Below are 13,779 nucleotides of genomic sequence, written 5' to 3' on the forward strand. Positions count from 1 at the left end.
TCTCCTGCACTTTAAGTAATACTGTATAAATATATATTCATTCAGTGCATGAGTTTATTTAATTTCTGTTCGAATTTTGTACATCTCTAAATATATCAGAAACTTTAAACCCATAAATTATACCTATATCATTATGTTGGTGAGAATATTGAAAAGCAGATATTTGTTATGTATAGCAGGGATACAATTCTGATCGAATTAAAATGTAAAACAAGAATCAGCTCAAATTTCAACCCCAAAATTTGAGACATTATAATCTCCTTATCTCCAAATTTACAATTTGAAAGAATTCATCTAAGAGTCAGAGAGAGAGAGAGAGAGAGAGAGAGAGAAGAGAGATAGGTCCCATTGGAATTCATTAAACTTTTTAGCTGAAAAACCTATTTGCCCCCAAAATATCTCAAAATCCTGACAACTCAATATATACAAAAGTAACTTTTCTACTTTACATCTTGAAGGTGGGCTAGTACATTAGTGTCAATTCCTAATGGCTCTGTTAGTGTCCGAGGTAGCTACATTAAGGCTGACAAGCATCTTGCCAAGGGAGACAAACCTGAACTTCTTACCTGCCTACTCTGTAATTAATACTGGAAAAGGTGTAAATAATTACTGGATCTTGACAGAACGACATGCCTACTCCCTCGGGTTAGACTTCATAGCGGACACGATTTTTAATGGTTATTAGATCAAAATGTACAAAATATACTGTCTCAAAATGAATTTCTAATGTACATGTATATCATGTTATCTAAATGTTCAAAAACATAAATTCTGGTAATAAATCACTTATCAAATTTTTCTTTTTGATAAAGTGCTGAAGTTAACCCAAAATACATATATCAGATGATTAATGTCTATATATAAAGGTGTAGCTTTCTGTTAAGCATTTACAATATTGCAACATTTACTTCAAATTGCTTTTTCTGACCATTATAATTACCTTAATACGTACTTTAAAAAACCTATAGTAATTATAAGCACTATTGTTTCTCTGATATTCTCTGTGGGGAATGTATTGTTTTTATTATTTCAGAGGACAAGAAAAGGTGTTAATGAATGGTCTTCAATGCTTCACAATAGCAGGTGTTATAATCATAGATGCCATCTATAAATGCATAATTTATAAATTAGTAAGTGTATTAATTAATTGCTGAACCATATCCTATAGTTCAACCAAGAGACTTTCAGCTCTGTATTAAAGGGTACTGGATAGTTAAAGTCCAACCACACATGTATAACTGCAGGACTTAGAATCTACTTTTCAAACATATTGTCTATCTATTGACTTCACCTCCTTTTTTTCCATCATTACAATGGACTATGATGCAAAAATCTAGGGGAGAAACCATATACCAGTAAATTGGTTTACTGCAATACAGCAAAAAATTGTTACTGTATCACAATACATAAATCGCATACAAGTATTTCACAATATACAACCTCATTTAAGCATTAATGTATATTGAACTTCTTTTTAGTTTAGCCTGATAAAAAAAGTTGTTTTATTAGCTTATGCCTTTTTTGGTGGTCAGAGCTTATTCAATGTTACATAATGGTATTTGTGAACTTGATGAAATAATCTACAACTTTTATCCTTTCACGTTGTAAATGACAGTAATAGGGAGACACACAAATTATATTAAAAATATGAAAGGTACGTGAAATATTGAAATATGTATCACGATACAGTCCTAGTGTATCATGATATATTATGATACACTTTAGCCGTATCATTATACCCCCAGATAAGTAATTTATTGATAAGTCAAAGTCCAAATATGGGTCACTAATAAAAACAAAACTGTGCAAAAGGTCTAGACTTAAATGGTCCACACTGACAGTAATGAGGCTGTGATGTATTAGCTGTGATTGTGTAAGGTTTAATTTCATTAATTGACATTATGACTCTCAGACTGGGTGATCCATGAGCCTGAATGCAGCCACATTACAACAAACTGGATCAATTTGACCATAACTGTCACAAGCACAGACAGAGAAGTCTTCAAGCTGATAGAAAGGATGCACTGATTAAAAAAAATCATAAAAACTTATTCCCAGAGGAAAGCGTCATTCATATAAATGAATGGACATGCAAATGTATTTGCCATTTTATTTTTTTAATTGACACTATTAATATTGGATGAATGATCAGGTGATATTATCTGGACAACAAAACAGATTTAATAAAATTTCACAAATGAATAAAAGACAAAGCTTTGAAACCAATTATTCACATTAAAAAAAAAAAAACTAAAACAAAAAGGACAAAATTATTAGGTGTACTGTGTGAAAAGGCTGTACATTTTTGTGTCAGCTGGTGCTGACCTATTTTTCAATCATCTGATCTAAGATGGAGGATTTGGAACACAAGACTTGTTGGGGTTCCTTATTCTGATACCAAATAAAGGGTCTCTGCAGATCTAACAGGTCTATAGACAGAACATGCTTGCAGCATCTCTCTGCCAAGGGGTACTGTAGTCTACATAGTGTACCCCGTAAGTAATCTATCAGGGTGAGCCACACCTCACAAACAAGCCAGACCAAAAATCTCGGCTCTTTGTCACCGTCTGCCATTAATCCAGCACAGACCAACTGAATGAGGACTTAATTGTGAAATTATTGATAACAGCCTGGGCAATCTCCTGGCGTGATGAGGCCACTTGTAAGATGAAAACATTTTCATATCAACTCGGGGAAGGAAATATGAAGTCAAATGGTGAAATATTGATCACATCTAGTCATAAAGTGAGAAGTACATCCGTTGACTATCAAAAATGAAAAATTCATGTGGAGAGAGAGATGCCCAGCATTTATGCACTGAAGCATTATCAGCATATTAGGCTATATTTAACCATTTGGCCATTAAATATTTAACCATATTTATTTTTTAATACAGATTAAATGCATAATTATTTGATATTTTATTTTACCTGAAAACACACTCGTTTTGGTAATCTCCTTGGACTACGTGCAGCATGTCGCAATAAAGCTGGACTCTTCACATGATGTCGCGAAGATCCAGGGTCCATATTGGAAGAATTTTAATATTCATCACTTAATGAACAATTAATATCCATAGTCACTACCAAATCCCAAAATTTAGTACCTTAACTGCCTTATTGCACATAAATTATTATAAACCCATTGTCTTGAGAGAAAAACTGAAAGCCAAACTCAGTACAATCCTTAAGTACATTAATACACACTGTCACTCTGAAGAGCTTGAAACAAAAATTGATTTTCTCATCTAGAGGGATAATAATTAGCACAATTGGTGAAAAATAAAACAAGCTGTTTATTATTTCTTCAAGAAAATGTTAGCCTTAAGGAACATGATCAAATTTAATCACTGAAAAAATTATCCACTCAGGAGCGAATTTCTATTCATGTGACTCACTTTTATAACGAAAGACACACATTCTGCCATATTGAACAATTTGATTTTTATCCAACACTTAATTCCATACCACAAAATGATTCTTGATTGCACTAACAACACTCAACTCTCTCAGCGAAAAGAACAAAATTACATAACGCTAAATCCCATTTTGCAGAAAATGCAAGCAAACCAATGTGCTTACGATACACAAGTAGTTTAACATCATTGCAACAAGATTGCAAGAACAGTTCAAGTTTTCTCCGCTCAAACAGGTATATAATCCTGGCAATTTTACTTTATGACCGCTTTAACATAAAGACAAGCTAATCAAGGGTTCTTGAGAGAAAATACACACTCAGGGGATGTAAAAACCAATAAGTCAACACTTGCTCGGATGATGAAGTCCTTTTGCCAAATGATAATTGGCAGCATTCAAAAGCGTAATTGGTAATGTCCTAAAAAAGTGTCATTGAAAGATTCATCATGGAATAAGTGACTTCTAATAACGATGGAATTAAACCTGATTAATGATCTTTCTTTTTTTCACATCAGGCGAGACACTGCCTCAAATAGAGGAAAGAAAAAAAAATGTAACACATGAAGCCCCAATAGCGGTGCATAATACTGCAAAGTTCTGTCAATATAGTTGAATAGGCCTCACAATACAACCTGAATTTTTTTCCCATTCTATAAACTATTCCATGGATAACACCCACGAGAATTATAGTCCAGACTGCAGCATCATCAAAATTTTACCATGAATAGTTGTAGTACATGTATTCTCTGAAAATGCAATGCATTGCCAAGTTTATTTTTATTTTCCTTTCAAGTTAGAGAACAAGTGCTAGCTGTTTAAGTTTTCAAACTACGGGATTCTGAATTTGCTGAACTACTATAATATCAATTTGTATTTTTTTCATCATCAAAATCCTGCGAGAGTGTATATTGGTTTCCAACATCCTCTGTAATGATTGGCAGGTAGGGCAATCCAAAGACATTTCAGAGACATTGAAATCCACATGAAAAACAGGATTCATGGAGGACACTATAAAAAAAAATCTTGTGATCTAGCGAGATTTATTGTCAGATAAACCCAGGAAAGTTACGATCTTCCTTTCAGAGGACATATACTACGCATATCCTTTATCAATCTGCAACATTACATCTTCTACAACATCGTGCGATTCTATGAAAAACTTTTAGTGTCAAAAAATTATCTGCATACTGATTAGTCCATGACAAAAATGACAATTTCTGAAATGCACAAGGTCTACCTGCTTAAACATAGCCATGATAATGATGAAAAATGCAGCAAACATTCAATTATTAATATCAAACTGTAATAAAATTTTGCTTGCCTCTCAAAATGAAATAAAGATCTCGACCTATGTTTAATTTCAGCCATCAGAATATGGTGAGATGTATTGATTGGTTTCCAAATGCTCATCGACATGAGTTTTAGCAGGCATTTATTTAGAGATTAGGACTGAAGTTTTCCAATAATGATACTTGGTGTCCAGCATGCATTAGAAAGGAGTACATTATCAGATTAAATCAAACGGCAAAAACCAATGACGACTTCAAACAGCCACTTGGAAAAAAAGTCACAAGTCGGGAAATTGGCGACATCTGCAACTGTTTCCATCATCACTTGGCGAGTGTTGCATGGAGTCTGGGTATCAACATTCAGATTGTTGGGTAAAAAATCCTTTCTTAAAGTTCTTAAATTGATAAATCACTTTTTATGCATAATTTTGAGAGACCATCAGCTCATGAAAATTTTATTCTTGCCTAGATTTTTTCCCTCATTATTGATTACAGTGTACATAGAAAAATTAACAAAATTTGTCAAAGTTTTTTCTTGTTTATAAATACCAAACAAGTATCTCCCACAAATAAGGTGTCACAAAATTTGGTGATCTATAGTCAGAATTAACCATTCTGCAAAAATTCAATCCACAGATTTAGAGGTTTATGTATATTCCAATCTGTCATACTTCAGCTTTTTATCAAAACAAAATCCTTCTCAACCTGATACTACATGTACTATCAAGAAGCAGTTAGCCATCTTGATCGAATCTCATGGGCAAAAAACCACAAACATAAATTTCGACTACCAAGACATATATGTTTCCTATCTAACTGGTAGTTATTGTTCTTCACAAAGTTTACAAGTGTCCTTTTAATGGAAAGTAAATATACTGCATTTTATCAATTAACCCCATTTATCTCATCCCCAAGTAAATAAACTATGATGTAGTTTCACTGGAATTAGCTCAAAGCGAAAGTAAAACCAGGCTTTACATATACGAGATTGTCTATATAAGGTTTAATAACCCAGCAGTCCTACAGAATTCTTTTCAATTTACTACTTAAAAATCTTCTTTTTTCAAAAAAGCATCAATAAAGACATAATGTGGTATAAAAATTATAAGATAATTAAAGGCTGCATTATCTAGTTTAATTTTTATAGCTGTTGGTAAGGGAATCTTGTCCAAGAATTTTTTATTTTTGCTTATTCCATTACCAACTATAATTCACACTCTGACAATCAGAACATGTATCATAAATGTTAACATCTCAGTAAAAATCAAATATAATTGTATCAGAATGTAGATACATTATTGACTATGCATACATACATCCAACTCAACCCCCTCCCCACCCCCATTCCAAAATTATGTTGAAGTTTTACAACTCGTAACATTAAAATTCCACAAGTTGCTAGTTACCCTATTTATGGAGTGATATCAACTCTTACATAAATTACATATTTTTAATAATACAATATATGTGGCAAAAATTTCCTGTTTTTTTTTTTACAGGGATGTCTGATAATTGTTACCTGGCAAAGCTTAACTTCCAGTTGGTAGATATCTTCTAGCAGTCTACGGTCCATTATCCTGGTCGCTCCAGCATTTCAATCTCCCCATGTCCTTCACACGTTAATACATTAACAGACTCCATTGAACTTTAAAATTGTTATCTTCTTCCTATGGCCATGCAGCGCCTATATAAGCACATTAACTTCCCAACGACATAATTATTGGATAAGTCCTAATATCTGCTTAATTCCCACTTTCGCTGGACGGTTATCAAATAAATTTTTTTCCTTGTTTTTCTGACCAGGTGTGCCAATCAAGGAAAAAGTAGATAAAAACTTGGTAATACCTACTTACGTAAACCTTTAAACATAATGTCACAGATCAATTAGCACTTTCTGTCCATGCCATACTTGTTTTGAGAAAAGTACTAGTCAGCTAAGTGATTTGGACATAACAAAATCTTACACACATTAAGCACATTACATGTTTATGTTCACTGCTTCTTGAAATTTCTTTTCAGAATCCATATTTTGACACTTCTCTTAAGTCAATCTGGAAATTTTAAAGGACTGCATACCATGATACCAAATGTAGAATATCTATAGACTTAACAGTCAATAATATATTTCATTTTTTTAATTTTCAAAATAAATGTGCAGATGGTTTACATATCCTCAGTTTAAATCTATTCTTCCTCCAACAAATCATCAATATGGCTTGGAGTCTAGAAGCTTTGTAAAGTATATAAATTATAATATTGAATATGATTTTTTTTTCCAAATTCAAAGCATCTTAATAAATTTCCAACAAAAGGTATATACTTGAGCTATAGCCAAAATGGGTTTATAGAAACACCTGAATTAACGAAGCCATGAATGTTGGTAATATAACACTTTCATAGCGGATATTAATGCAAGGTAGGGCTTGGTTTAATAAAACAAAACCATTTTGATTGATTAGATAGGATATCCAAAGAAGAAAATGAACCATTAACAAAATATAACCATTGATGTTGGTCAACTTGTTTGCATCCAGATTTTTCACAAAATCAAATCTTCATGAATTAGAACAGACATGTAATTGTGCAGTCTGTGTCCTCCAATAATTTTAGGGGAAAAAAATTCCTTTTTCTCCAAGAAAATAATGCTCCAATATATACAGAATAAAAATATGTCTTCCTAGTACATTTTTCTCTTTGAATATTTCTAACAACATCTGGTAGAATTAAGTTTCATGAATTCAGATGAAGAAAATCTTCCAATAAATTACACCTTTGAAGTTAATCACATTGATCAAATGAAACAGAGCAATTGCTTGGTCATAGTAAGAAACTGTTAATACACAGTTTCTTCATTGTTCATTTAAACTACAGATTTTTTTCCCCCATGTAAATTAGCAATTATTATCAACTTTCAGAAAAAATCCATTGCCAACTTGGAATATATAACAAAGAACTGTATATAGAGTTGTCCACAGAAGTTATCTTATTTTTCCTTGAAATGCTAGTATATAAAATTTTTGAAGATCACATATACCACAACTACATGTATATTCATTTGACAAGAAACACATGCGAAAAATTACACTTTGTCCAATTCGGCGTTCAAACAGGTAAAAATTCCAACAAACTATTCAAACTTCTAAACAAAACGACCATATGTTTAAGGAAATAGGATTTAATGTATCCAATGGCTTTTGGGTCACATGTCCGCAACTGTCAATTACGGTTTCCTGAAAGTCTCCAACTATAAGCTGCTGCATTGATCCAATAATTAACACTCAATTTAACTGAACTCCTGGCTAAAATATGGCTCATATCTTTTTTCATACTACAAAAAACAACCCCAATATGGTTTAAGCTCACATGAAAAAGACACCAAGACGGGGACAAAAGGAATGGATACCCATCCAACTGGGATTCAAAAGACTTCTCCTCGTTCTGTGTATAGTTATATAATGCAGTATTGATAGATAGACTTTGAGATAGCGCACCCCACAAGTTAATGATACAACAACCATTACTGTTAATTACAAACTCACAACAAACTCGTGACAAGATCCCCAATCATAAATTCCTGTAATAGAATTTTTTATGGACTTAAATGTTAATTGGAAGAATTCTATAGAAACTGCATCACTCATCAAAATACCATTAACTTTTCAAAGAGAAGCAAATGAATTATCAGTCTATATCTTATGAAACACTGGGGTGGACGTTGAAACACTTCCATAAATTTTGTTCACCATTTTTCCAACAATTTTGTATTTTACATGAATAAAAATGCAAGTCATTTGAACGGTTTTGCATCACCTCTTTAAAACATCCTGTAGCCTAAGACTCACCAGTGAACTTAATTGACCTCGCATTCTAAATCAAACCCGGGGTTGACAAGCTCATTCATCAACAGCTGAGACAATGTTATTTACTTCAAGGCAGGAACTCAAAAGCCCAATTGGTTGGGGGCATGCTCCCTTAATTCTCCTGCCAAGTTTACATAAAAAAAAGTTCTTTTTTTTTCGCTCTCCCCTCAGGGTGAGACAGGAATCTAAATCAATGGAGGCCTGGAATTATTCCTATTACAATGCATTTTCACAAATTGCTGGAAAAAAATTACAATATCCAATCACTTCCTAATTGCTGAAATATCTCATCGGAGAAGAGAAAGCCGATCGGTTTTATACGAAAAACAATTTCAAACTGTGGGGTGAAGTAATTAATATTGTCTTTATTCCAGCCAAAGAAATGCGAGACAGAATTTTCATAGAAATAGATGTGGAATGTAGGATAATCACTTCACAAGAAGAATACCTTAATTTACAAAGTATTTATAAGTGAGAACATGACTCACAATCAAGTAGTCCCTAAAATTAATTTTGTAGCCATTTTCACAACTTAATGAAGCAGATTTTACAATACAGTTGCATTCATGCTTTGTATTGGAAAACAAAATAAAATCTAAATCAGGATAGTTGAAAGACAGGGTCCCCATCATCAATACAGGTTAACTTCGGTATCTCGACATCGGGTATGTCGACAACCTGGGATATGTTGACATCCTTCCGCGGTCCCGGCAGTATTTACTGTATAAATGATTTGCAAAAACTCTGATATGTCGACCTCGGTAATGTCGACAACCCGGGTTATCTCGACGTATATTCACAGTCCCAAGAGCAAAATTTACCTGGCATATGTCGAAATTGGCAATTTTCTGCTCTACTGAACCTAACTGTTTGTCAGATAGGGTCGCTCGTCACGCACGGACGACTCCGGGTATCTCGACGTCGCTAAAGTTTCACACCTTTCACACCCATGTTTTGACTGCACGCTGCTTAATTAATTTTATAGACTGTGTTTGTAGGTGAATCCCAAGCCCCTTCGGCGTCTTTGAGAAGTTAATTGAGCTTGGGTAATATCATTGCTATATCTACACGATTCTGGTTAAATGTACAGAATGTTATTTATATCGAAATGTAACATAACTTTTAAATTTGAAAAGGATAACTAAATTCCAATGAATAACAAACACACTGAAAAATTCAAACTAAGGAATTAAAAAAAAAATGTGTTAATGATATTTTGTAGTTAAAATGTATTGAACAGGAAACAATCCAATTAACGACACAATTGACCGAATCAGTCGTAATTCGTGCATCTGTAACATCACTACGTTAGTTTAGATACACAAATCTCTTTAAAAAATTAATTTTAATGTACATTTTTCCTGAATGAAATAAGAAAATATAATCCGCATTGATTATTTTTTTAACGTATATCGGATGTCGACTTTATACGGTTCGAAGTTTATAGAGCGCATTTCGTATCCAGTTCTGACGAAAAGGCAAGTTACACGCGAATGCAGCTCAATGCTGTAACTTTGTGCTGAAACTTTGTGAATTTAGAAAGATTTCGATAAAGAACACGTTTTAAAAACAAGATTTTTAAAATATCTTAGATTTTTAATAAAAATAGAGGGAATTCTGAAATATGTTGAGCTACAGTCTATATTAAAGTCATGTACATATAATAAGCTTGTCTGTTTTGCTATGCAATGAAATCTTGGACATCAAGTCTCAACTCGGATATCTCGACACCTCGGATATCTCGACATTTTCCGATGGTCCCGTCGATGTCGAGATAACGAAGTTTACCTGTATTACATTGACCCTTCACCTATTACTTCTACTATGACCTTTGCACTCAAGGGTCCCCCATCATCAGAGGCCTGTTCAACAGCGCTAACGTTCGCGAGCGCTCGCCAAAATTCCTTATCCCTCCAACAGAAATGTTCACGAGCGCTCGCGGACGTTCGCTCTGCTGAACAGGCCTCTGTATTACATTGACCCTTCACCTATTACTTCTACTACGACCTTTGCACTCAAGGGTCCCTCATCAATATTACACTGACCCTTCACCTATTACTTCTACTTCGACCTTTGCACTCGAAAATGAAATTCTTACATACATTGGTTTGAGAAAAAGAAAACATCATTGCTAGAAATCAGGACTATATTCATCGGTTCCAGGAGCACAGTGGTAAGTGCATTTGCTGTCTTGCTGGTACATGTGAGTTCTTTTCTTTACATAACTAAAGACCCAACTATGCCTACATTGTACACCCATGCCATCAACAGGGATTAACACATTGTGGAACTTGTTTCATAATTAAGGGAAAATCAGAACGTTTCTTTTCAACATCTTACAAAACATACCCTTTTTTCCATAAAAAAGGCATACGAAACATACCTAATCTACAGATTTGTATACTAAAAGCAGTCATTCTAGCAACTCACACATGCATAAATTTATGTTAAATATTACAAAAGTGACATTTTTGTAAGAAGATTACAAGGTCACTTGGTTTTTTTGGCCTACCTTAAACTGTACCAGGTATTCTGAGCACAGCTCTTCATTTTGCCGGACGTCACCTCGTCCGGTCTCATCCACCAGCCTGGTCAAGCTTTTGTCCATCTCTGACATCCACTTAGTGAAGCTTTCTAGGGTGCTATCCAGCTGGGCGATAGAATTCTTGTTGTTCTGGAGGGACTTGATGTTGAAAGCGAGCCTGTTAACGAACAGAGAACTCTATCCATTTCTTTTAATTATTATTCATGGCCTTTGTAAATCTTCTGTATGAATGCCTATGGTCATTGATGTAAATGCCGAGAATTAATGGAACAAATTGCCTGAATTCAGGGATTAGTTGTTGAATTGTAATTCTGTATTCTTATATAACGTATTGATGTCACACAATAAATTACTTGGATATATTTAGTAACTATATTACCATCAATGATGCATTCTCATTTAAAAGTCAGGTCATTCTGAACTTTGTCTTGTATATATTTTTGTCTGTTACTGCCAATAAAGATGAAGCTATCCAATTATATGTAATATATCAAAGCATTAATAAATCTTTCTCTGCGAAAATCAAGAGACTGAATACTTCCTAGTAAGAGCAAAAACAATATAACAATCTGCAACAGTAAGCAAATTTGATGTGCAATATGTGCTTTATATAATTTATCATGAAGAAAAAGTCGAAAATAATACAGATCAATACTATTTTAGGGAGCCTAAATTACAGAGCTTCAGCATTTACTGGAGGTTTTCCCTGTGGGATTTATTCATCTTACAGAATATCCCACTAAACTTAATTCAGGAGCAAAACTAGCCTTACAATTCTATAAATGTTTACATTAAGTTACAGAGAGCAATATGTTGCAAATTGATACAAACAGAAAACTAAGACAAATACAAAGATACAAATTAGTCTATGTGGATAGACATATTAGTCTTGTGTATGGGTAGAAACAATGGTCTATGGAATGGATAGGGATAATGGAGATAATGATCATGTGTGTGGATAGAGACAATGGTCTACTATGTGGATATTGACAATGGTCTTGTGGATAGAGACAATGGTCTACTGTGTGGATATTAACAATGGTTATTTGTGAATAGAGACAGTGGTCTATGGTGTGGATACAGACATCTATCTAGGGTGTGGTCTAGTATTGAAAGTGACAATGCTCTAGTGTGTGGATAGATACAATGGTCTAGTGTGGATAGAGAAAATGTTCTAGTGTGTGGATAGAGACAATCATCTAGCTGGATAGAGACAATGGTGTAGTGTTGGATAGAGACAATCATCTAGTTTGATGACAGAGACAATGGTCTACTGTGTGGATAGAGACAATGGTCTGCTGTGTGGATAGAGACAATGGTCTGCTGTGTGGATAGAGACAATGGTCTGCTGTGTGGATAGAGACAATGGTCTACTGTGTGAATAGAGACAATGGTCTGCTGTGTGGATAGAGACAATGGTCTGCTGTGTGGATAGAGACAAAAGGCTGGTGTATGGATAGACTAAAAGGTCAATTTTATGTTTTGAAATCTCATGTGTATGGATATGTTTGACTTCTTCATAGTTAATAAACTAGACCTTAGTTCAGGTGCCTACCATTACTGACCTATTTAGAAGAATTGACCAGTGGTTCATACTGACCTATTTATGAGAGTTGACAAGTGGTTCATACTGACCTATTTAGAGGAAATTGACCAGTGGTTCATACTGACCTATTTATGAGAGTTGACAAGTGGTTCATACTGACCTATTTAGAAGAATTGACCAGTGGTTCATACTGACCTATTTATGAGAGTTGACAAGTGGTTCATATTGACCTATTTAGAAGAATTGACCAGTGGTTCATACTTACCTATTTATGAGAGTTGACAAGTGGTTCATACTGACCCATTTAGAAGAATTGACCATTGGTTCATACTGACCTATTTATGAGAATTTACTAGTGGTTCATACTGACCTATGTAGAAGTGTGGACCAGCGGTTCATGGCTTTCTCCAGCTGTAGCTTGACACGACTCGTGTCATCTGTACAGTAGTCGTCTATCAGTTTACTGGCCAGCTTCTTCAGGTTGTCAATGATTCTCTGTCTCTCATCCACCTCAGACTGTAATTGCTGTAGGTGATGTGGTGGGTTAATAATACTGAGTTGCTCTAGATCCTATTTTTTCTCATAAATCAAATTTCTACTTGCTACACATCTGCACTATACCAATGATATGCTAGCTTTTTTAAAATTCATTTCACAACCATGAAATTCATGAAGCTCTTTTGTTATGTGTAACTTTTTATTCACAATGTATAAAAAAAAGATATTTCCTTTAAAGTTAGATATGTTAATATATAAATTCATCAAAAATACACATCTTGTTTATCATTGTATATTTATCTGTTAAGCTCTATTTCCCATTTATTTGTCATTTGTATTTTACTTTCTGTTTGACTGTTAATCTACATCCTGTTTCTTTTTCTACTTTCTTTTTCAAGAAATGCCATCACTTACTTTCTGCTTAGCTATCTGTTGGTCAATATTGGACCCTGAAGCATTGACAGGGTTAGCATGGAGGTCCTCCTCAATCTGTCCCAACCACCGCTCGAACTCGGCGTGCATCTCGTCAAACTGTCGACATTCCAGCAGCATGTCATCTAATTGGTTCTTTCTTTGATTGACATGTATCAATGCCTCCTCCCAATGTTCCTGTAACTTCTCAGCT

The 13,779-nt window shown here is 34.2% G+C and overlaps 1 protein-coding gene across 7 annotated transcripts in view; it reads right to left on the reverse strand.

The window, feature by feature from the left end:
* The window catches only part of LOC133178579 (dystrophin-like), a 136,265-nt gene that overhangs the window by 39,061 nt on the left and 83,425 nt on the right, over nt 1–13,779 (reverse strand). For all 7 annotated transcript variants that reach the window (XM_061313294.1, XM_061313292.1, XM_061313291.1 and 4 more), the window contains 3 exons: nt 13,569–13,777; nt 13,027–13,181; nt 11,078–11,267 (listed from right to left, as the gene is read on the reverse strand). In XM_061313294.1, coding sequence (XP_061169278.1) covers nt 11,078–11,267; nt 13,027–13,181; nt 13,569–13,777 — 554 coding nt within the window. The remainder of the gene's footprint in view (nt 1–11,077; nt 11,268–13,026; nt 13,182–13,568; nt 13,778–13,779) is intronic.

Source organism: Saccostrea echinata, unplaced genomic scaffold, assembly GCF_033153115.1.
Source record: "Saccostrea echinata isolate AGI-Se365-2 ecotype Australia unplaced genomic scaffold, CSIRO_AGI_Sech_v1 ptg000003l, whole genome shotgun sequence".
In the NCBI taxonomy this organism is placed as follows: domain Eukaryota; kingdom Metazoa; phylum Mollusca; class Bivalvia; order Ostreida; family Ostreidae; genus Saccostrea; species Saccostrea echinata.